This window comes from Mesoplodon densirostris, chromosome 12 (assembly GCF_025265405.1).
Source record: "Mesoplodon densirostris isolate mMesDen1 chromosome 12, mMesDen1 primary haplotype, whole genome shotgun sequence".
NCBI classification, from domain to species: Eukaryota; Metazoa; Chordata; class Mammalia; order Artiodactyla; family Ziphiidae; genus Mesoplodon; species Mesoplodon densirostris.
Window position 1 is genome coordinate 79,096,525 of NC_082672.1, and position 24,687 is coordinate 79,121,211.

General features: G+C 36.9%; 1 protein-coding gene across 1 annotated transcript in view; it reads left to right on the forward strand.

Moving 5' to 3' along the window:
- Positions 1 to 24,687, forward strand: part of COL19A1 (collagen type XIX alpha 1 chain) — a 364,353-nt gene that overhangs the window by 150,345 nt on the left and 189,321 nt on the right. The window contains exons 12-13 of the mRNA XM_060114554.1: positions 4,623 to 4,676; positions 6,642 to 6,677. Of these exons, the coding sequence (XP_059970537.1) occupies positions 4,623 to 4,676; positions 6,642 to 6,677 (90 nt within the window). The remainder of the gene's footprint in view (positions 1 to 4,622; positions 4,677 to 6,641; positions 6,678 to 24,687) is intronic.

Sequence of the window (24,687 nt, forward strand, 5' to 3'; positions counted from 1 at the left end):
GTAGATGTTCCATAATATTTGTTGCGTAAATAGAAAGTTGGTGTCTTTCTCTGCCGTTTCTTTCTTCATGTTTGTTTTTTCTCTGGATGATGTTCTACCAGCAAGAAGAGAGAATACCTCTTTTTAGTAAATTTCTCAGCAGTAAATGGCACTCTAACAGTTGTTAAAATGCTAAAGAAGGCTTTCTGTTTTTAACATCTTTATTGGAGTATAATTGCTTTACAATGTTGTGTTAGTTTCTGCTTTATAACAAAGTGAATCCGCTATACATATACATATATCCCCATATCTCCTCCCTCTTGTATCTCCCTCCCACCCTCCCTATCCCATCCCTCTAAGTGGTCACAAAGCACAGAGCTGATCTCCCTGTGCTATGTGGCTGCTTCCCACTAGCTATCTGTTCTACATTTGGTAGTGTATATATGTCCATGCCACTCTCTCACTTCGGACCCAGATTACCCTTCCCCCTCCCCATGTCCTGAATTCCATTTTCTACATCTGCATCTTTATTCCTGTCCTGCCCCTACGTTCTTCAGAACCTTTTTTTTTTTTTTTAGATTCCATATATATATGTTAGCATACAGTATTTGTTTTTCTCTTTCTGACTTACTTCACTCTGTGTGACAGACTCTAGGTCCATCCACCTCACTACAAATAACTCAGTTTCATTTCTTTTTATGGCTGAGTAATATTCCATTGTATGTATGTGCCACATCTTCTTTATCCATTCATCTGTTGATGGACACTTAGGTTGCTTCCATGTCCTGGCTACTGTCAGTAGAGCTGCAGTGAAATTGTGGTACATGACTCTTTTTTTTTTTTTTTTTTTTTTTTGCGGTGTGCGGGCCTCTCACTGTTGTGGCCTCCCCCGTTGCGGAGCACAGGCTCCGGACGCGCAGGCTCCGGACACGCAGGCTCAGCGGCCATGGCTCACGGGCCCAGCTGCTCCGCGGCATATGGGATCCTCCCAGACCAGAGCACGAACCCGTATCCCCTGCATCGGCAGGCGGACTCTCAACCACTTGCGCCACCAGGGAGGCCCCATGACTCTTTTTGAATTATGGTTTTCTCAGGGTATATGCCCAGGACTGGGATTGCTGGATCATATGCTAGCTCTATTTTTAGTTTTTTAAGGAACCTCCATACTGTTCTCCATAATGGCTATATCAATGTACATTCCCACCAACAGTGCAAGAGGGTTCCCTTTTCACCACATCCTCTGCAGCATTTATTGTTTGTAGATTTTTTGATTATGGCCATTTTGACTGGTGTAAGGTGATACCCCATTGTAGTTTTGATTTGCATTTTTCTAATAATTAGTGATGTTGAGCATCCTTTCATGTTTTTGTTAGCAATCTGTATATCTTCTTTGGAGAAATGTCTTTAGGTCTTCTGCCCATTTTTGGATTGGGTTGTTTGTTTTTTTGATATTGAGCTGCATGAGCTGCCTGTAAATTTTGGAGGTTAATTCTTTGTCAGTTGCTTCACTTGCAAATATTTTCTCCTGTTCTGAGGGTTTGTTAAAATGGTAAAGAAGGCTTTTAATTGAAGATTATCATAATATGAGTATTGCAGTAGTGAAGAGAGATTGTTCTCAACTCTGAATACAAGGATGAGTGGGAATGTATGGCCAAGGAATAGAGAGATGTGGTCAGTGAGTGGAATAGCCAGTCACTTAAGCCAAGTACATATCAGCCTTGGTACCTCCCTTTCCCTGGCCCTACCTCCAGCATCTCTGCACGTCCATCCCCACCCTCAGCCATCTTGCTCTCTTGCCTGCAAAGCTGTGAGACCCCCTTTTCTGCTTCTGCTCTTGCTGTTGTACAATCTAGTTTCATGTTGTAGCCAAAACTATCTTTTTTTTGGAAACACAGTCACATCATGCCATTTCTAGGCTAAAACCCTAAGTGGCTTCCCCTTGCACTTAGAACAAAACCCATCCTTCTCTCCATGGCCTACAGGTCTCTGTGCTGTGACCCTTGACTAACCTTGACTTCATCTCCTGCTCTTTACCTCCGTACCTGCTCATGACACTCCTTCCACCTAGAGGGCTTCTGTGCTTGCTGTCGCCTCACCCACCCGTCCCTCCGCTTGCCCCAACACTTTTTTCCAGGATCACTGCATGACTGGATCCTGTGAAACAAACATCCCCTCCACCCAGAGGCCATTTCCAACCACTACCCTCACTGAAATAGCAGTCTCTGCCCCTCATTCCTCACATTCAGCCCGTGGATCTGTTCATTGTCAGTCACCCTCCTCTATAATGTGAATTCCACTGGGGCAGGAATCCTGACTTTGTTATCGAAAAAATTATTATGATACTTGTTAAAATGGTAAAGAAGATTTTTTATTCAAGATTATTGCAATATGAGTATTACAATAAGGAAGAGAAATTGGGCTCCACTCTGAATACAACAAGGATGAGTGGGAATTTATAGCAAAGGAGCACAGCGATGTAGTCAGCAAATGGAATATTACTAAGAGCAGACATCAATGCTGGGGGATTTTCTCTAAACTGCCTTAACAGGATTCTTGCTAAAGGCACACCAAAGACTTATGCATCAAAGAGGGGGATGAGGGACTTGATCAGATATCAAGGCTGGGGAATTCTTTCTAAACTGACTTAACAAGATTCTTGCTAAAACTGGGCCAAGCAAGCCAAGGACAGACAGGATGGGGCTGAAGTTGAGGCCTGGCTCAAGTTTCGTTAAGGAGGGAGTCTTTGTCAACTTCCTGTTCTTTTTTGTGTCTCTCAATAACACTCTCTAATACAAATAAAGTATAATATATTATATATTATATTTTAAAATCTAATACTACAATTTCAAGACAAAGGTAAATATACTATACTTTCTTATAGCCACATTTTAAAAAGTAAAAAGAAACAGGTGCAACTAATTTTAATAATATATCTTATTTAATCCCATATCCACAATGTTATCTTTTCAATACATAATCAACAGAAAAATTATTAATGAACTACTGTACATTCTTTTTTGTACCAAATATCGAAAACCCGATGGTATTGCACACTCACGGCACATTTCCATTCAGACTAGCCACGTTTCAAGGGTGAAAAGCTACATGAGGCCCAGGGCTACCTATCGGGCAGTACAGATCTGACAACTGTAGGGGTGACTGCACAGAGGGTATCCAGTAAATATCTACTGAATAAATGCATGAGCGAACTAAGAATAAACCGTAATCACAGAAATAGCCGTTTTCTTTCCACAAGTGTTCAGAATATGTTGATGCCAAGTTTTACTCCAGAGGCATGTATAAATAGAGTATGTGTTGCTTGATTTGGGAAAGAATGGGTATTTCAAATAATAAAGAGAATATCACATCTCAAATATGATTTAATTTTTCACTCATCCTTGTTCTATAAATACCTGGAGGTAATGATGGAAGGAACATAGCTATGAATTTTATCCACAAAGTTGTTTATGCACCACAGAAGTGTTTGTTTTAACCAATGATTGAATAGATGTTTTCACCCATTAATTTTTTTTCTTAAAGTATAAGGCTACAGTTTTCACATATTCTTTGTAACAAGATTATTTTAAATATCTCGTTTACTTTTGTTCCTTTAAATTCATTCTCAGCTTCTACATCGAGTAGCTACAAGTGATGGCATTTGGCATTGTTTATTCACTACAAAATGTCAGAGCAGTAACAGCTGGATGCCTCAGCTAGGAACTATAAGATGCTTGGATTTACTGTGCATTCTGTGGCTTCAGAATATTTCTTTTTTCCATTATTGTTCTTCCCTCACCCAATGTGTTAAATTAAGTATGACAAAAGATATTTTTTCCTATTTACCATACAGTTGGGACGTGTCTATCTAATTTTCTTTCTGTTTACACTGTGAATACATTCAACTGTAGCACTGATCTCCTCCAATGAAATCTATTGTGGTGTTCCTGACAGCTGTCATTTCTGAATCGGATTAACCAAATACCTACTAAAACACCAAAGAGTCCAGAAGACTCATGAATATATTTATCTGATATGCTGTCTATGTCTTATATAGTTTTATTTGATAGCTTTATAAATCCAGGTAAAAAAAGAAAGAGGAGTTAGAGAACTAAACCAGACTTTAAAACAGGAGAGAGATTGCATTTTAGCTCCAGCTTTGTGAGGGATGGGAAAAGACTACATCCTTCATCCCTTTCCCCCCCCACACAATTAGATTTCTCGATAGAGACGAAAAAATGTTTTTGATTTAAATCTTGATTTTGGGGGGCAAGCTTTATAAAGGCCAAATCAATGCTAAATCAGAGGTATTTACAACATCTACAAATTTAAGCCAAAGTGGATACTTAGAAGCTCATATAGATCTAAATGATGTTCTCCCAGATGGTGAATTAATGTAATTTTAGCAGGAAGCAAAGTTGCACAAATATGCAGTATTGCAGCCTCACACTGATTTAATGTATCTGTACCCACCACAGCACAGATGTTGTATATCATTTTAGAGCCAGTTTTTCTATACTACACACTGAAGATGGGATTTGGGAGTTCAGTAAATTATGATTTATTTTGTGACTAATGACTTGTTAGAAATTGAAGCTTTCTGTGAACTGTATATAGAAATCACATTAGCTGTGTTCTTTGCACAGGGTTTGAAAGGTGACGTGGGTCCTCATGGTCCACCTGGCCCAAAAGGAGAAAAGGTACCGTATTCACCCAGGAAAGTGCCAATCTTTTCTTAAGAAAACCCTGAGAACCTATGAAGTGACTTTTCATGGATACTGTTTAACTGCCAAAAGTTAATTTTGTTAAAATTAGCCAAAGGCTGTTATGTTAAAAGCATCTGAACAAGAAGAAAATCCTTTTGGTTCATTTAATTAGTTTGAGGAGATTAAATGCACAATTGCTAGTCGACATTAATTTGTGTTTATAAGATTTTCCTTTTCTCTCCCTTGTTTAACAGCATTAAGTATTGCATCACCAAATTAGCAGCATGTCCTCTACTGGGGACCTTTACCAATAGCACTGAGCTGCTACCGTGATGGTGAAGCAGGCGGCCTTTGCGGGGAAGGAGGCTAACTGTGCATCTCAGTCTTAATCTAAATGCCCCATTTCCTAACACCTTTTCTCATATGTCATTTTATAGTGGCCTATTGGCAGGGACCTTGAAAAGAGAATTATGAGATAGTAAAAGCAAAAGTTGTTTTGAATAAGGTCCTTGGATGATACTAGTTTGATGACAATTGTACGTATAGACGTTTTGCACTGCATTTTGTTCTCCATTCTCAGAACATTTAGAAATCTTTGTCTATCTTCAATATTTACCTCTACATTAAAATTGACTTTGCAAATTGGTCCCCAATGACTTGATTCAAGCTACATCAAAGTTCTTTAACAGCTATCGGTTATTTTTATTCAGTTGTTCCCAAAATAATGATTACACAAGGCTAAGTCCTCACTTTTGAGGTGATTATGTTAGGTGAAAAAAGAGAACGTCATAGAGATACTCCCAACACGAGAATACAGCGTGCCAGTGCCCCATGCCACATCATGTTGGTTCCACAATGTTCATTTGAAGGGGGATTATGGCAGTGATGCTTGACTTTTTTTAGGCACTCTGGGATTCAGTTTATTTGTCTGCAAAATGAGGGGTTTTGATGAGATGGGGGGTCCCTAGAGTCTGTCAAATTTAACATTCTAAGACTTACCTTTTAAAAAAACTTAATTTCTTTTATTGAGGTATAGTTAATTTACAATATTATATTAATTTCAGTTGTACAGCATAGTGATTCAAAATTTTTATAGATTATACTCCATTTAAAGTTATTGTAAAATATTGGCTATATTCCCTGTGCTGAACAGTATAGCCTTGTAGCTTATTTATTTCATGCATAGTAGTTTGTACTTCTTAATCCTTTACCCCTATCTTGCCTTTCCCAGTGATGCTTGATCTTAATGAGTAAGAATTCTCATGAAATAAATAGGGATGCTGATACAATAAAGCATATAGGTGACATATTTATAAATTGGAAAATGATAAACTTTTAGATTAACCATATTTTTTAGATTTTGAATAGTTTGTCAATATATCCACCTGGTAATTTGTATTCACATAGGTCAGCAAAGCAACGTTACTATTTAAAAATACATGAATATAGGCAAAGCCTCATACAATTGTTGGCAAGTGCAAGGCCAGTTCAGCAAAGCTTTAAAAGAGGCAGTGGGACTGCTTATTGCAGCTGGAAGGCATGAAGTGGGGAGACCCACTTATTATTTCTGCTGATCCCCATGCTAACTTTGTCAGAAACATAATCTGTCGTTGTGACAATTCCCAGCTGCTCCATTGGCAAGTAACCATATTTGAAGAGATATTCTTTCTAATTTTGGGTTAGTAGACAAAAGAATGGAAACTAGATTATTTTAGCTTTTCAAAACAAGTTCTGCCGCTGCAGAAAGCATGGGGATGCACAAGGCGATTATTTATATCATGAGAGCTAAAAGCACATGATCAGTTTTTCATTGTGCAGAGACCTTTATCAAGGTAAAATTCTACTTTTCTTTTCTTCCAGATTTATCTAGATATTGCTTCGATCCGTTCAGAAAATTTATAAATAACATGAGCAAAAAGGGACTATTGGTAATTGCAGCTTTTCTTTCATCTATTTTAGGGAGATCTGGGACCTCCAGGACCACCAGCCTTAACTGTAAGTATTCTTGAAGTCAAAATTCAAAACTGAAATACGTTAAACCTGTTTATTATTCACATTAGATCATGATTAAACCAGAATTTAAGCCACTGGATATTTTGAGAACTGAAAGTGACTTGAGTAGATCTAGGCAAACCTCCAGATATTAAAGATGGGGCATCTGCCCACAACACTGAAGGGCTTAACCCGAGGTCATGCAGGTAGTTCTAGAAAAGCCTGGAAGCAGTACCTAACCTAAACAATTTTATCCACCCTCCATGTGGTCCATAATTTTGCCCCTTAAAAGTTTGTTTATACATCCTTACCATGACATTTAAAGTTAATGGAAGCAGAGACAGTTCTATTTACTATAAAAACTATAAAAGCACAAAATAAACTATAATCACGCAATGTATAAATATAGCTACGTATTTAAACTGTTACATTCTCCAAAACCTGTTCAAGACTGTTGTTTTTTTCCTATGTGAGTTGCTTCTAAGATTTGCACATGATAAAATGGCAGTATTTCAGAAACAGATTAATGAGAAAAGTTTATAATGTGCGCATAATGGGATTGTTCTCAATTAAATGGTTCATCATTTATTAAACATTTAATCATAAGTATGTAATTCTTTTATATTTGGATACAATTTGCTGTTACTGATATTCTTCATCGTCCATTAGGGTTTCTCATTTAACTTAAAGATTTGGTCTGAGAATGACACTAAGCCTAATGGAAAAGAGGAAAGGCTTTTAAATAAGATCATGTGTAGCCTGAGGTCTCTTGAATTTTATGTCGCTATCATCTAATGACATAAATTAAGAATTTAAATCATCAGTTTTCTGAGACCTGTCATGATCATAGAAGGTTAGGTGTAAAGAAGTCTTCTAGCATCTGGATGGGGGTCTTCCAGCGGAGGAGCACAGGACTCGCAAAGGCTGTGTGACTTTGATAACATTCCTATTTATCTTTGTACTTGAAAATGTCATTATGAACACTATCTTAATAATGTCTTACACAGATCATCTTTGCAATGCTCACTTGAAGGGCAAATATTTCTTCATAAATGGAAAATCTAAGGAACCAAACAAATGACTTTCTTAGGACTATCCAAGTTCAATTCACAGTGGAATTCTCTGCTTGAAGCTTTGATTTTCAAGATGGAAATAAAAGCTATTTTTTGAGAGGAGACTTTAAATGCATATTATTCAATTTCTTATAATTTGTGGAGTTTATTTCTTACATTATTTGACAGTGATTTCGAGTTAAGCCTGCTCATTTTATTTAAATCACATGCTTGCTTTTCTTCAACTGAGTTATGTGCTCAATCATTCCACGTAGTTCTCTGATTACCTAGTTGTTTTCAACTTGTGTTTGAAGACCAAAATGCAATCTCTAGCTGTATCATTTCACCCGATAAGCAAATTTGACCCCTCAGCCAGAATATTATATTGGACTATATCTGGATTTTTAGTGACAGCTGACATCTTTCTGCCAGGTAGCACCTTGTAGATGTCTCCTTGCACTATTCAGCTGGCAGACACCAAAGGCGTACAAGCTGATTTTCACACTTATCTAAAGATATGAGAGAGACGCTAAAGTAGGAGGTCAAGATGGCAGATTAGGAGGACGTGGAGCTCACCTCCCCCCACAAACACATCAAAAATACATCTACATATGGAACAATTCTCACAGAAAACCAACTGAAAGCTAGCAGAAGATCTCTTCTACAGCCAAAGCTGGAAGAAAGATTCCCGCATAACTGGGTAGGAAAAAAAAAAAAAAAAAAAAAAGGCATTGGGACAGGACCGGTGCCCCTGGGAGGGAGCTGTGAAAGAGGAAAGGCCCGCATGGGCAGCCCCTCGCCTTTGGAAACCCTTCACTAGCTGGGAGGTCCATCGGGACAGATAGAGGAGCCGGAGGGGGCCTGGACTCTGCCCACGAGGAGTCTGTGTGTGCTGGCTTGTTAGCAGTCAGGGCACAGAGAGACTGGCAGTGATGGCTGCCACCTTACCCACTTCCCAGCCTGAAATGCACTTTGGGTGGAGCTGCCAGTACACAGAGGAGGTAGGAGCTGAAACTTGGGCTTCTGTGGACGAACCCTGGGAGAGGACTCGGTCTAGCTGTGCGTAGACAGCCCCCAGGGCCAGGAGTGTAGTCCAGGCCTAACCTCAGAGCCTGTTTTTAGTGCTCACATGGAAGATTGTGGGTGCACCATAGGGATCCCCCACTATTAGCCTGCCCATGCGGGGCACTGCTCCATTGGCGGGCTTTGTGTGTGCACGCAGTCTGGGGCAGGGGCTGACACCTGAGCCCGTAATCAGCACTCCCACAGTGGGGGCAGGTGGGAGGTGGGCCCTGCAGCAGCAGATTTCATTGGTTTGCACACCAGTGGGGGGCGCTGTCCACAGAATCGCACATCTCCAGCGGACAGGCCCTGGCGAGAAGTGTGCAGAGGTTCCTTTCCCAGCAGGAGTGCTCCAGTTCCACCCACCTCACACAAAGCTTGGAGCTGGAATCTGGGGGGAGAGGCTCTGGGAGAGCCCTACCACAGAGGAGGCCTAAGTCTCAGGTGGCAGCACACCACTTCAAATCCTGCAGCTACAATGCCCTGATCCCCAGGGCCAGCCTTACTCTAGGTCTTGGACAAACACAACAGAGAAAGGGATGTGACCTTGGGGTGCTTCTGAGCAGAACCGTGGACGCCTGAATAGGTGGTGCATAGGTTCACTGTGACCACATGGGCCTCTCTTGCTTCAGCACTCACCTCCTTGGGACAGAGCACACACTTAAAGGCAACAGAGCCTTATCAAACCCAACCTTCAGGGCTTCTAGTGAAACAACTGGGGAGCAGACCCCGCCCCCAACAGGGTTGTGACAGCCACGGAGCAAAGAGGAGGCCCCGCCCAACATGCAGGGCAGGAATTGGACACCATGACACCAGTCATACCCTCTATCAAGGGGGTAACAGCCAGCACACTCTGAGGAAAGATGTAGCAGGCATCCATTATGAAAACAGCTCTCACAGCAAAAATATTAGACTTACATAGTCTACAAAGGGATACTCTGACATAAAAACAGCCCTCCAAGACCACAGTAGATAACTGTTTCTCCTAACTTCACAGGGTCAGAGAAATATAAGTAAAATGAAGAAACAAAGGAACTACTCTCAATAAAAAGAACAAGTGAAATCCCCTAAAAAACAATTAATGAAACATACCTAATGTCAAAATTAGACAACTCAATTGCTGAGATAAAAAATGAGCTAAAAGCAGACTGAATAATGCAGAAGAACAAATTAGTGATTTGGAAGAGAGAGTAATGGAAATCACCCAATCAGAACAGCAGACAGAAAGACAAATGAAAAAACAAATGAGGGCTTCCCTGGTGGCAAAGTGGTTAAGAATCTACCTGCCAATGCAGGGGACATGGGCTCAAGCCCTGGTCCAGGAAGATCCCACATGCCACGGAGCAACTAAGCCCCTGTGCCACAACTACTGAGCCTGTGCTCTAGAGCCCTCAAGGCACAACTACTGAGCCCATGTGCCACAGCTACTGAAACCCGCGCGCCTAGAGCCTGTGCTCCACAACAAGAGAAGCCACTGCAATGAGAAGCCTGCACACCACAATGAAGAGTAACCCCCACTTGCCGCAACTAGAGAAAGCCCACGCACAGCAATGAATACCCAATGCAGCCAAAAATAAATAAATAAAATAAATAAATTTTTTTAAAGTGAAAGAAACATATGAGCTCTATGGGATTATATAAAGTGTGCTAACCTACACATAATAAGAGTTCCAGAAGGAAAAAAAAAGATCAAAAATGTATTTGAAGAAATTATGGCTAAGCACTTCCCAAACCTAAATAAAGAAAGAGATGTTCAGGTAGGGAGCACAGAGGGTTCTGAACAAGATGAACCCAAAAAGACCCACATCAAGACATATCATAATTAAAATGGCAAAAGTTAAAGAGAAGATTTTAAAGTTAGCAAGAGAAAAACAGAGTCAGTTACAAGGGAACCCTCATAGGCTGATTTCTCTACAGAAACTTTGCAGTCCAGAAGGGAGTGGCAATATATATTCAAAGTCCTGAAAGGGGAAATCCTGCAACCTAGAATGCTCTACCCAGCAATATTGTCATTTAAAAAAGAAGGAGAAACAATTTCTCTGACAGAAACTAAAAGAATACAGCAATAGTAAAGCTATCCTAAAAGAAATATTTAAATAGAAAAGAAGCAAGAGTCTATAGGAAAGGGAAAAACACAATAGGAAAGGCCAATATATAAAATGATTAAACATCACTTAAATAAGCCCATGAAAAGATTAAAAAACAATAAAAAAATGTTAAAACAATTCTAACTACAATTAACAGCAAAAAGATAAATATGAAGATGTAAAATAGGACATCAAAATCGCAAAATGCAGAAGAGGGGAGTAATATATATATATATATATATATATTTAGAATGTGTCTGAACTTACATGACTATCAGTCTAAAGCAAGTAGATATAGTTATGGGTTAACATACTTGAAAACCAGAGTAACCATAAATCAAAAACATATAACAGATTCACAAAAACCAAAAAGAAAGGAACTCAAGCATAATACAAAAGAAAACCATCAAACCACAAAAGGAAAACCAAAAAGAAAGGAAAAAGAACTACAAAATCAGCTGGAAAATAAGGTTTAAAATAGTAATAAATACATCTTATCAATAATTACTTTAAATGTCAAGGGACTAAATGCTCCAATTAAAAGACATTGAGTGGCAGATTGGATTAAAAAACACAAGAATCTATAATACACTGCTACAAAAGACTCACTTTAGGGTGAATGACACACATAGATTGAAAGCAAGGGGGTGGAAAAAGATATTTCATGCAAATGAAAATAACAAAAAAGCAGGGGTAGCAATACTCATATCAGACAAAATAGACTTTAAAACAAAGTCTATAACAAAGGACAAAGAATGGCATTAGATATTGATAAGGGGGTCAATACAAGAAGAAGATATTATACTCATTAACACATATGCACCCAATATAGGAGCATCTAAATGTATAAAACAAACACTAACAGACATAAAAGGAGAAATTGACAGGAATACAATAATAGTGGCATACTTTAACACCACACTGACATCAATGGACCAGTCTTCCATACAGGAAATCAGTAAGGCAACAGAGATCCTAAATGACACAATAGAACAGTTGGACTTAATTGATATCTACAGGAAACTACATCCAAAAAACCCAGAATACACATTCTTTTCAAACGTGCATGGAATATTCTCTAGGATAGACCACATACTAAGACACAAAACAAGCATCAACACATTTAAGAGGATAGAAGTTATTTCAAGCATCTTTTCTCATCACAATGGTAAGAAACTAGAAATCAACCACAGAAAGAAAAACAGGAAAAAAAAACATTACATGGAGACTAATCAATCATGCTATTAAAAAAACAGTGGGTCAATGATAAAATCAAAGAGGAAATCAGAAAATACTTCGAGACAAACAACAATGAAAACATAGCCTTACAAAAATCTATGGGATGGGGACAAATGTATATGTATAACTGATTCACTTTGTTATAAAGCAGAAACTAACACCATTGTAAAGCAATTATACTACAATAAAGATGTTAAAAAAAATCTATGGGATGCAGCAAAGGCATTTCTAATAGGGAAGTTCATAGTGATACAGTCCCTCTTCAAGAAACAAGAGAAACATCAAATAAACAACCTAACCTATCACCTAAAAGAATTAGAAAAAGAAGAACAAACAAAACCCAAAATCAGCAGAAGGAAGGAAATAATAAAGATCAGAGGGGAAATAAATAAAATTGAGATAAAAAACAATAAAAAAGATCAATAAAACTAAGAGCTGATTTTTTGAAAGGATAAATAAAATTGACAAACCTCTAGCCAGGTTCACCAAGAAGGAAAGAGAGAGGACCCAAGCAAACAAAATGAGAAATGAAAGAGGAGAGATAACTACCAATACCACAGAAATACAGAACATCATAAGAGAATACTATGAACAGTTATATGCCAACAGATTGGACAACTGGAAGAAATGAACAAGTTTCTAGAAACATATAGCCTGCCAAAACTGAGTCAAGAAGAAACAGATTATTTGAACAGACTGATTACTAGAAGTGAAATAGAATTTGTAATTTAAAAACAAAACTCCCTGTAAACAAAAGCCCAGGACCAGATGACTCACTGGGAAATTCTACCAAATATACAAATAAGAATTTATATCTATCCTTCATAAACTATTCCAAAAGAATGAAATGAGGGACCACTTCCAAAGTCATTCTATGAAGCCATTATTACCCTGAAACCAAAATTAGAGAAAGACACTGCAAAAAAAGAAAATTATAGAGGAATATCCTTGATGAATATAGATGCAAAAATCCTCAACAGAATATTAGCAAACTGAATCTAACAGTACTTTAAAAGGATCATGCACCATTATCAAGTTGGATTCATTCCAGGGTCACAAGGATGGTTCAACATACTCAAATCAACCAGTGCATTACATCACATCAACAAAAGAGAAGGCAAAAACCACATGATCATCTCAATAGACACAGAAAAAGCATTTGATAAAATTCAATGTTCATTCATGGTAAAAACTCTCACCAAAGTGGGTATAGAGGGAACATATCTCAACATAATAAGAGCCATCTATGACAAACCCATAGCCAACTTATAACTTATTGGTGAAAGCTGAAACCCTTCCTGTTAATTTCTGGAACAAGCAAGGATGCCCACTCTTACTACTTCTATTCAACATAGAATTGGAAGGCTTAGCCACAGCAGTCAGACAAGAAAAAAAATAAAGGTACCCAATTTGGAAGGGAAGAGATTAAATTGTCATTTTATGCAGATGACATGATACTCTATATAGAAAACCCTAAAGACTTCACACAAAAACTATTAGAATTAATAAATGAATTCAGCAAGGTTGCAGGATACAAGATTAATATACAGAAATATATTGCATTTCTTTACACTAACAATGAAATACCAGAAAGAGAAAGTAAAAAAAAAACCCCAAATCCCATTTAAAATCACATCAAAAATAAATAAAATAAAATACTTAGATATAAACCTAACTAAGGAGGTAAAAGACCTATACAGTGAAAGCTATAAGACATTGATAAAGGAAATTGAAGATGATTCAAAGAAATGGAAAGATATCCATTTCTCTTGGATTGAAAGAATTAGTATTGTTAAGATGGCCATACTACCCAAAGCAATATACGAATTTAATGCAATCCCTATCAAATTACCCATGACATTTTTCACAGAACTAAAGCAAATAATCCTAAAATTTATATGGAGCCACAAAAGACCCAGAATTGCCAAAGTAATCCTGAGGAAAAATAATAAAACTGGAAGTATAAGCCTCCCAGACTTCAGATAATACTACAAAGCTTCAGTAGTCAAAACATCGTGGTATTGGCACAAAAGCAGACATATAGGCAAATGGAACAGAATAAAGAACCCAGAAATAAAACCACACACCTACAGTCAATCTACAACAAAGGAGGCAAGAATATACAATTGAGAAAAGACAGTCTGAAATGAAAATCAATAAAAATAGAAAGGGTGGAAAATTTAAAAAAATTTGTGGAAATTAAGCAACACACTCCTGAACAGCCAATGGGTCAAAAATTAAATCAAAAGGGAAATATACAAATATCTTAAAACAAATGAAAATGGAAACAAAACATACCAAAACTTATGGGATGCAGCAAAGGCAATTCTAAGAGAGATGTTTATAGCTATAAATGCCTACATTAAGAAAAAAGAAAGGTCTCAAGTAAACAACCTAACTTTACACCTAAATGTACTAGGAAAGAAAGAAAAAACAAGGTCCAAAGTTAGCAGAATCAAAAAAATAACAATGGTCAGAGCTGGGATAAATGAAATGGAGACCAGAAAAACAATAGAAAAGATCAATTAAACTAAGAGCTGGTTTTTGACAAACTTTTAACTAGACTAACTAAGAAAAAAAAGAAAAGACTAAATAAATAAAATCAGAAATAAAAGAGGAGACATTACAAATAATACAATAGAAATACAAAGGATCATAAGAGAGTACTAAGAATAATTATACACCAGCAAATCAGACAGTCTAGAAGAAATGGACAAATTCCTACCAAGACTGAATCATGAAGAAATAGAAAATTTGAATGGACTAATAATGAGCAAAAAAATTGTATCAGTAATAAAAAACCTCTCAATAAAGAAAAGTCCAGGACCAGATATTTCACTGGTGAATTATACCAGACATTTAAAGAACTAATGCCACTCTTTCTCAAACTGTTCCAAAAAATTTAAGAGGAGGAAACACTTCCAAACTCATAACATGAAGCAAGCATTACCCTGATACCAAAGCCAGATAGGGACACTATAAGAAAACTCCAGACCAATATCCTGGATGATTATAAATGCAAAAATTTTCAAAAAAATACTAGCAAATCAAATTCAACATCATATTAAAAGGATTATACACTGTGATCCCTGAAATGCAAGGATGTTTCAACATACAAGAATCAAATAGTGTGATATACTGCATTAATAAAATGAAAGATGAAAATCATATGATCATCTCAATAGATACAGAAAAAGCATTTGATACAATTCAACAACCTTTCATGATAAAAACTCTCAACAAATTGGCTATAGAAGGAACATACCTCAAGATAATAAAGGGTATGTATGACAAGCCCAGAGCAAACATCATACTCAGCAGTGGAAGGTTGAAAGCTTTTCCTCTAAGATCAGACACAAGACAAGTGTGCCTACTCTTATTCAACATAGTACTGAAAGTCTTAGCCAGAGAAATTAGGGAAGAAAAAAGAAATAAAATGCATTCAAATCAGAAAGGAAAAAAGTAAAATTGTCTTTATTTGCAGATGTCAAGATCTTACATATAGAAAATTTTAAAGACTCCACCAAAAAACTGTTAGGAATAATCAACAAATTCAGTAAATCAACACACAGAAATCAGTTTCATTTCTATACACTAAAAAATATCTGAAAAAGAAATAATCAATCCCGTTCACAATAGCATCAACAACAATAACATTTTAGGAATAAGTTTAACCAAGGAAGGAAGAAGATATGTGCAGTGAAAACTACAAGACTTTGGTGAAAAACATGGAAGAAGACACAAACAAATAGAAACATATGCTGTGTTCATGGATTGGAAGAAATAATATTGTTAAAATGTTCATACTACCCAAAGCCCTCTATAGATTCAGTGCAATCCCTATCAAAATTCTAATGGCATTTTTTTATAGAAATAGAAAAAAATCCTAACATTCTTAATGAATTCATGAAAGACCCTAAAGAGCCAAAGCAATCCTGATAAGGAAGAACAAAGCTGGAGGCATCACACTTCTTGACCTCTAACTATATTACAAAGTTGTATTAATCAAAACAGTATGGTACTGTCACAAAAATAGACACATACACCACTGGAACATAACTGGGAGCCCAGAAATAAATCCATGAATATACAGTCAACTAATATTTGATGAGGGAGGCAACAACACTCATTGGAGAAAATACAGTCTCTTCAATAAATGATTTGGGGGAAAACTGGATAACACATGCCAAAGACTGAACTGGACCCCTATCTTACACCACTCACAAAAATTAACTTGAAATGATTTAAAGACTTAAATGTAAGAGCTGAAACTATAAAACTCCTAGAAGAAAACATAAGGAAAATCTACTTGACATTGGTCTTGGCAATGAATTTTTGGCTATGACTCCATAAGTACAGCAACAAAAGCAAAAATAAAAATGTGGGCTACATCAAACTCAAAAGTTTCTGTACAGAGGGCCTCCCTGGTGGCGCGGTGGTTGGGAGTCCGCCTGCCGATGCAGGGGATGCGGGTTCGTGCCCCGGTCTGGGAGGATCCCATGTGCCGTGGAGCGGCTGGGCCCGTGAGCCATGGCCGCTGGGCCTGCGCGTCCGGAGCCTGTGCTCCGCGACGGGAGAGGCCACAGCAGTGAGAGGCCCACATACCGCAAAAAGAAAAAAAAAAAAAAAGTTTCTGTACAGAAAAAGAAACAGTTGACAAAATGAAAAGGCAACTATGGAATGGGAGAAATATTTACAACTGTATATCTTACAAAGGATTAATATACAAAATATATTAGGAACTCATTTAACTCAACAGCAAAAAGCCCAAATTAATCACATTTTAAAATGAGCAAAGGACCTGAATAGATATTTTCCCAAAGAAGACATTCATTTGGCCAACAGGTACATGAAAAGATGTTCAACATTGCCAGTCATCAGGGAAATGCAAATCAAAACCACAATGAGATATCACCTCACCCCTGTCAGTAGGACTATTATCAAAAAGACAAGAGATAACAAGTATTGGTGAGGATGTGGAGAAAAGGGAGCCCTGTACCCCGTTGGTGGGAATATAAATTGGTGCAACCTCTGTGGAAAACAGTATGGAGGATCCTTAAAAAACTAAAAAATAAGACTACCATATGATTTAGCAATCCGAATCCTGAGTATATATCCCAAAGAAATGCAGTCAGTACAGTTGACCCTTGAACAACCCAGGTTTGAATTGCATGAATTCCCATTTATATGTGAATTTACTATATGAGCCATGGTTGGTAGAATCCAAGGATATGGAACCATGGATACTAAGGGTCGGCTGTAAAGTTATACACTGATGATTGACTGCACTCCTAACCCCTGTGTTGTTAAAGGGTCAACTGTATTTCAAAGGAATATCTGCATTTCCATGCTCATTGCAGCAATATTCACAATAGCCAGGACATGGAAACAACCTAACAAGTGTCCATCAAGGGATGAATGGATAAAGAACATGGAGATACACACACACACACACACACACACACACACACACACACACACACACACACTTAGAAAATTATTCAGCCATAAAAAGAAAGAAATCCTGTGACTTGTGACAGTATGGATGGTCCTTCAGGTCATTATACTAAATGAAATAAGTCAGAAGGACAAATACTATATGTTCCCACTTGTATGCAGAAGATAAAAAAGCTGAATTCATAGAAACAGATAGTAGAATAGTGGTTGGGAGAGGTGGAGGGTGGGGGAAATAGGGAAATGTTGGTCAAAATGTACAAACTTCTAGTTTTACGATGAATAAGTTCTGGAGATCTAATATACAGCATGGTGACTCTAGTTCACAATGCTGTGTTATATACCTGAAAGTGGGTAAAAGACTAGATCTTAAATGTTATCACCACACGTGCAAGAGAAGGGTGTCTATGTGAGGTGATGGAGCTATTAACTAACCTTATTGTGGTAATCATTTCACTATAGATACACATCTCAAATCATCACGTTGTGCACCTTAAACTTACACAGTGTGATATGTCAATTATATCCCAATAAATCCGGGGGGAAAAGTGAGTTACTGATGAATTTGAAATGTCTCTTCTGTTGGTATTTATAACTTACAAAGAAGATATGTATTTATGTGAGTTAAAACCAACACTGAATAAGGAAAACTTATTATAATAACATCCAAACTTGTTTGATCAAAATACAGTTTATTCTAAGAGCATAATGCAAATTTATGTTAAAAATAGATTCTGATAAATTATTCTGAAATCACCAATATTTTGACCTAATAATCCTCTATTAAAGGTTGGTATTTTATGGTTTATTCACGTTATTTAAATTACGACATTTTACCTTAACTTTTTCTTTACATTTAAATATTAGATATAAACCCTTACATTTAAATATGCAGGTATGATAAGTACATTTTCTTTATTCTTCGTCATTTGTTGTTAAAATCTTAATTTTGTGTAAATGTAGTACGTCTTTATATATAACTTTAAAAAATTTTTGTGTATGTTTTATATTCTTACTATTACCAACTTCTCCTCCACTAGATAATATACTACTGCTTTTTCAGTAAAGTTTTGCTGAAGCTCCAGAAGCAAGGCAGCAACTGTTACTGAAATCAGGCAGTCGGCTGACACCTCTGTCTCCTTCCTTCTTGTCTCTTCTAGCCTTTGCACCTCATGTCAGAAGCGACAGGTGAAGGAAGGTGCAGCAGTGCTACTTCAATGTATCCACTTATTTTAGTTCCCAGGAAAATGCCTGTGTGGCTCTGGCCATGTCCCTTTGGGGAGTCATTAAATTCTCACCCAGATGGCACCAAATGTTTACACAGAAGCCAAAGGTTAAGTCAGTCAACAGCAGAAGTGTCTTAGGCATGCTCACTAAATGATACTTTAAATGAAGTCCTGGGGCCCAGATAAATCCAGCTTATGTGAGTTATAGGCACGGGGAGGGGCACAGACTTCACCCTATAAAAACTACCTTAAATACCAAAAGTAACTGAGAGACAATCTCAGCTGGTCATTTATAGATCAAATGACACAAATTAACAGATGGCCCTAATGCACAAGAGATCATATAGTGTTCACCTAAGGGGAGCCTTGAAATAAGGCTTTTTTCTAAATTAGTGTGTACAAGATACAGAATCAGTTCAGTAGATGACCTGGTCCCTTCCCTAGCTTCTCCTTCCCTTTTACCTACTTTTACTTATTCGAATGCTAATTATGTATCAGACACTAGATATCTGGGGACACAGAAATACTCATTGTCAATGCCTTCTTGGGACCTATTTGGTTTAAGAAAAAGCAACCAGATGGTTAAAGCTGATCATTTTATAAACTGATCATTTGCAATTAATATACAAATAGTGTACAAGTATTGGTACACAAAAGAACAGTAGTTCTGTTGGCCCTACACAAAAACATTATTTCAGAGAAAATCATTTTTTTACTAGAATTGTCATGCTGTAATTTAAACAGTTATTTACTTTGAATACATTTAAATCACAGCCTCAACTACTAAATGATGGAACTATAACTATTTCTTTTTAGGTGAATGAAGTAGAAAAATTCTTCTTAAATGACCATAGAACATAATTTCTCTTTCTGTTCTTATCAGAATAAATGTTCTATAGCATTTATGAATTATACATATTTATATTTACCTATTAAAATATGTACTATAGCATAGTAATTGACAGGCAATTCAATTTAAGATTATTTTGAATTCCTTACATTTCAAAATCTGTTATTTATATGGTCTTTCTATGGATTGCCTGAATTTGAATTAATAATATTAATCTAGTAAAGTTACATAATTCATAGTTAATTCTTGTTAACTTTCTGAAACTGGTGATCCAGGCCAATATTGGGATTTTTAGGGTACTAGTGGATCAGTAGAAAGAAGGCAGTTGAATTTTTTTTTTAATTAATGCTTTTTAAAATCTGTGGGCAAAAGGCTTACATAAATAAATTAGTTGATTAAAATAGAGGGTGTTTCTATACTATAAATCTATTTTTATTGACTCTGTGCAGAAATGTAGGGGAGTTGATGCTTAAGGCCCTAGGAAGATTTATGTTTAGCCTCAGAGAAGATTTATGTTTTGGAAAAACCTACCATCAGCTCATTTGACAAGGAGGTGATTTATGTATTTTTCATTAGATGAATGGTTTGAGAATAGCTCCTTCTGCCCTTCTGTTTATAGTTTGCTTCTGTTTCAAAAGACATTTCAAATTGTTTTCACCAAAATTCTAAATTATGCATTTTAAAACTCAACAGTAAAACTTTCTTTCCTAAAAGTGCTATACACTGGCAATTTAGGACTGTTATGAAGGAGCTATTTTATTTCAAGTTGAGATGCTCAGCAACCTAGAAAAATACCTTAAAATGTATCTCAAATGCCATTAGAAAATTATAAAATGGATAAGACTTTTGAAAAATTATATGCAGAAAAACCTGTACTTAAGTCATAAATCTACACAGAAATTAGTTTAATTCAATTCTACTCTGTTTAAACATTAAAAAAAAATTTGGTAGAACCCTTAGATTAATCTATAAAGTGGTATTTTAAAATGATTGTTCTCTAAAAGTATTTGAATTATATTCATTACAATTAACCATTCCATTGTTTTTAGCAAACCAAAAATCCATGCATTATAGCTTAAGAGTTATGCAGACCCTGGATCCAGACAGTGGCTTTGAACCCCACCATGTTACTTGAATTTTCTGTGCCCTAGTTTCATCCTCTAAAAATGAGATAATATTTCTTGTTGCGTACTGTTGTAGTGATGATTAGATTAAATGGTACATGTAAAATCTTTTGAATAATGACTGGCTCTTAGTAAGTACTATTTAACTTTTAGCAGGTATTCTTATCACTATTATATTACTATTCAGTGGCAAAAATATCAATAGGAATGAACATCAATGGGAATGAGGCCTTTATGAAGTACTTTCTGAGAAATATTCAGAGAACTTTTGTATAGTCATCTTTATGAGTAGAATTCTTTCATCTTGAGAAAACTAGTAAATGTAAACTAAAATGAACTATTTTCTTTTTTACCTCTAGTAAAACCTCCATGAGGACAGAGCCTTGTCTAACTTATATACAGCTGTAGCCCCAGAGACTAAAAGTACTTGGTACAGTGTAGGGACCCAATAAATATTTCCTCTTCATAGGCAGAGGAAACAAATATTTTTCATTGACAGACATATTATGAAAACAAAATATCACCAAATCCTACAGTTAAAATATCTATAGGAAAATATAAAATCACCAACTTGAACATCATAATGAAGAGTAGATTCTCTCTTTCCAGCCAAGGCTAATTACTTTAAGGCAGGGATTCTCCTTCTCCCATGTTGAAATTTTTCTATTTCAGAATGGCGGTTCTGATATCACTTATTGTCCCTGACTTTTTTTTTTTAATTCAGTTTGAGAAACATGTTGTTTGTGGGCAACTGGAATTATCGCCTTAGTTGAAGAATTCTATCTTCTGTTCACTATACTGCAGACATGAACAGAAGCTTTATATATTCTATTAAAGTCAGCTTTTGAGAAGTACAGAAACACTGGATGTGGAGCCTAGAAACCCTAATCTATCCTGAAAGGTGCAACTGTTTTTGTTTAATTATTTACTTGTTTGTTTATTTTACCTTGGGCATGTCACTTACTAATATTTAGGGGTTTTAAAGGTCATTTCCCACTCCAGAATTCTATTATGTCCTCTTTTACATTTCCTAAGGGATTCTCATTTGTTTAGCTACATATGATCTACTATCTATCCCTTTAATAATGTTTTCCTTTAAATTCTATTTTGTCACATTATTTTAAAAGAATACAGACTAAATATGAAGAGTAGTTTAGTTAAGTCAGCTATATCGTCTGTGTGGAGAAAGTGTTTGACTTGCCAGTCTCAAGAACTATGAAAGGTATGAAATTTTACCCTACTTGCAAGGTAACAGTTTCATGGGTCCTGGCAGTAGAAATGAGACTCCTGGGTCAGAGACAAAGGTATTACCACTCATGGTATCAGGCAGCATGAGCTTCGTGTTTGCGTGGGTTGTCCTTGCAGCCAGGCCTCAGTAGTAGGTGCTGCATATACAGCAGGTTTGTGTCACAATGGAAGAACTCAAGCTTAGGGAATCCAGATCCTCTGTAATGGACTGCAAGGAAACTGGCCCTTTGCCCCAGAGGAAGGGCTTTCCTATACAAACATCCTTAAAAAGATAGTTCAGAATGGAAGGGCAACTCGTACTTCCCTCACAAGATACACAGAAACATGCAAGACCCATGGGAAGACCCATAGTCTGCCCGAAACAGCCACTCCTCTTGCTCTACTGTCTGAGCTTCTGGCAAATTTTCCTATGAGTGTGCCACTCATTTAGCCTCTTGGATTGGCCTGACCAAAAGAGGCTGGGACCAAACTTTCAATCTGTCTCAGATAGCATTTAACAAGGGCTACTATTAACAGGACTCCAAGCAAGTAGATGAGGCCAACCTGTAGTGTTGATCTCAACCATGTTCCCCAGAATCCCACACCCAACCAGCTAAGCAAATCCCCTGTAGCATCCAAGTCTATCTTAAGAGACCAGATGATTTTCCCAAGTTTCTGAACTGACCTTTCCCCTTGACTTGAAGAATTAATCCAGGTACATCAGGCAGGACACACACATTTTTAATAAAACAGAGACCCATTGTGTGTGTCACTTTAGCTGGGTGGGCTGTCATAAGGGTGCTGAGTGATCAGTGTCCTAAACCAAGTGGCCATTATCTTTCTGATCTAGAACCACATCAAGCCAGCAAGAGCATCTAGGTGGCTGAGCCAGAATTAAATCTGAATTCTCTAGGTCGCCTTCTGGTTAGGCCATGACCTGAAGGGTGAAAAGGTAGTTCAGAGCATAGAACGGTTAGCACTTCACTCACAACACAAGCAGAAATGCACAAGCTTCATGGAGAGTTTTCTCCAACAACCAGCCCTGGTGTATTGCATCTTTTTTTTAGGCAAGTCCTGGCAGATGATTGCTCTTTTATTTACCATAGCACTGCTAACTGTACAGCTGCCTCCTCCAGCTTCTGACCAGTTCTAATCCTCAGATGCCTTTTGGGGCTTTGCTGTTCTTAACTTCCCTTCAGTCTATGCTGTTGGCTTTTCATTCCGTTTTTTAATAGCATGCAATCCTGTTTCACAACACTCTCAGTTTCCCAGTATAATATATTCTGGAAAGTTTAATATCTTCATATATCAAAAATGTTGTGGGTCTTAAATATGATACGATTGACCTGAAACACAATTTATGGATTAAGATTATGTGTATTTAAATAAATCTTATGCTCCAGATAATTCTTTGGAAGTAGAAGTAGAATATATTCGAAGTAGAATAGGGTTTTGGGATCAGACATACTTAAGTTTAGAGCTCAGGTCCCTCACTTATTTGCAGTGTTATCTCTAGGAAGTTTGTTTTTCTCATCTATAAAAGGGCGAAATTATATTTCTTAGGGTTGTTAGAATTAAATAAAAGCACTTAAAGTGGCTAGTGGAATTACTGATGCAAGAGCAGGTACTCTTCCTAATTTATGATTGTGAGTGTGTGGAGGTCATCAAAGCGTTTGTTGAAATGATGCTGAAATGTTGCACTAGCGCATCTGCCTTTTGGTTCTGTGCAAACAGGAGAGTCTTTTTCTATCCTGTTCACCTTGTCCTTTTACTTACTATTGTTTGCTTGTTACAGCTTTATATTAGTACATCGACTCTCAAATTATCTTCATTTGTTCACTTGATACACTAGTTACTCTTTATCAGAAGCTTGAAAATAACTTTTTGCGTGCTCCATTTCATTGAAATATTTAGAAAACATTAATTATAATTAACTTTCATGCCAACTTTCTAGTGTTTGATTGGTAGCTTGAAAATTAAGGAGTTTGTTCCTGGCTTTGATAGTATCACAATCTGGTTATTTAGAAGATACATCATGTTACTAACCCAGAAGATTAAAAAGTGGCACGGGAACAACATCCTGGGGGGTTTATGTGACACATCACAACTAATCTCGATGTTGCTTGCACTGAATTGGAGTTACACTGACACAGCCTTAATTAATTCAGGCTATAAAATAAATGTGATTAGGTAAGGTAAGTGTTTGACCCCATTTCTAAAAGGTTGTGTTTTAAATAGTATTTATATATAGACTGATTCGTCCATTGAATTGCAGCATAATTTCCACAGAAACAGTTAGCTCTCAAATGTAGTTAAATAAGTCTCAGGATTCTAATATTTTTCAAGGATAAGTCTTTTTTGTCAATATAGAAACTGCTAGCACACATTTTCTCACTTAACATTCACAAAAAAACAATAAACAGACAATGCAACTACTTTACCCATTAGTGCACAAATTACTAAAATGCACCATAGCGTTAATTCTTAATTCCCAGGGAGTTCTCACTGATTTTGTGAATTAAGAGTTAACCATTCAATATTAAAGCAACCACCCTGGTATTTTTCAAGTGTTCTGCAGAAATAGCAAGGCTTGTTTAATCTGTAAAGGCCACTCCATTGTTTTGCTATCAGTAAGTACAAAGTTGAATCTAAAGACAAAGTGATGATTAAAGAAAGGATGTGAACAGAGTTC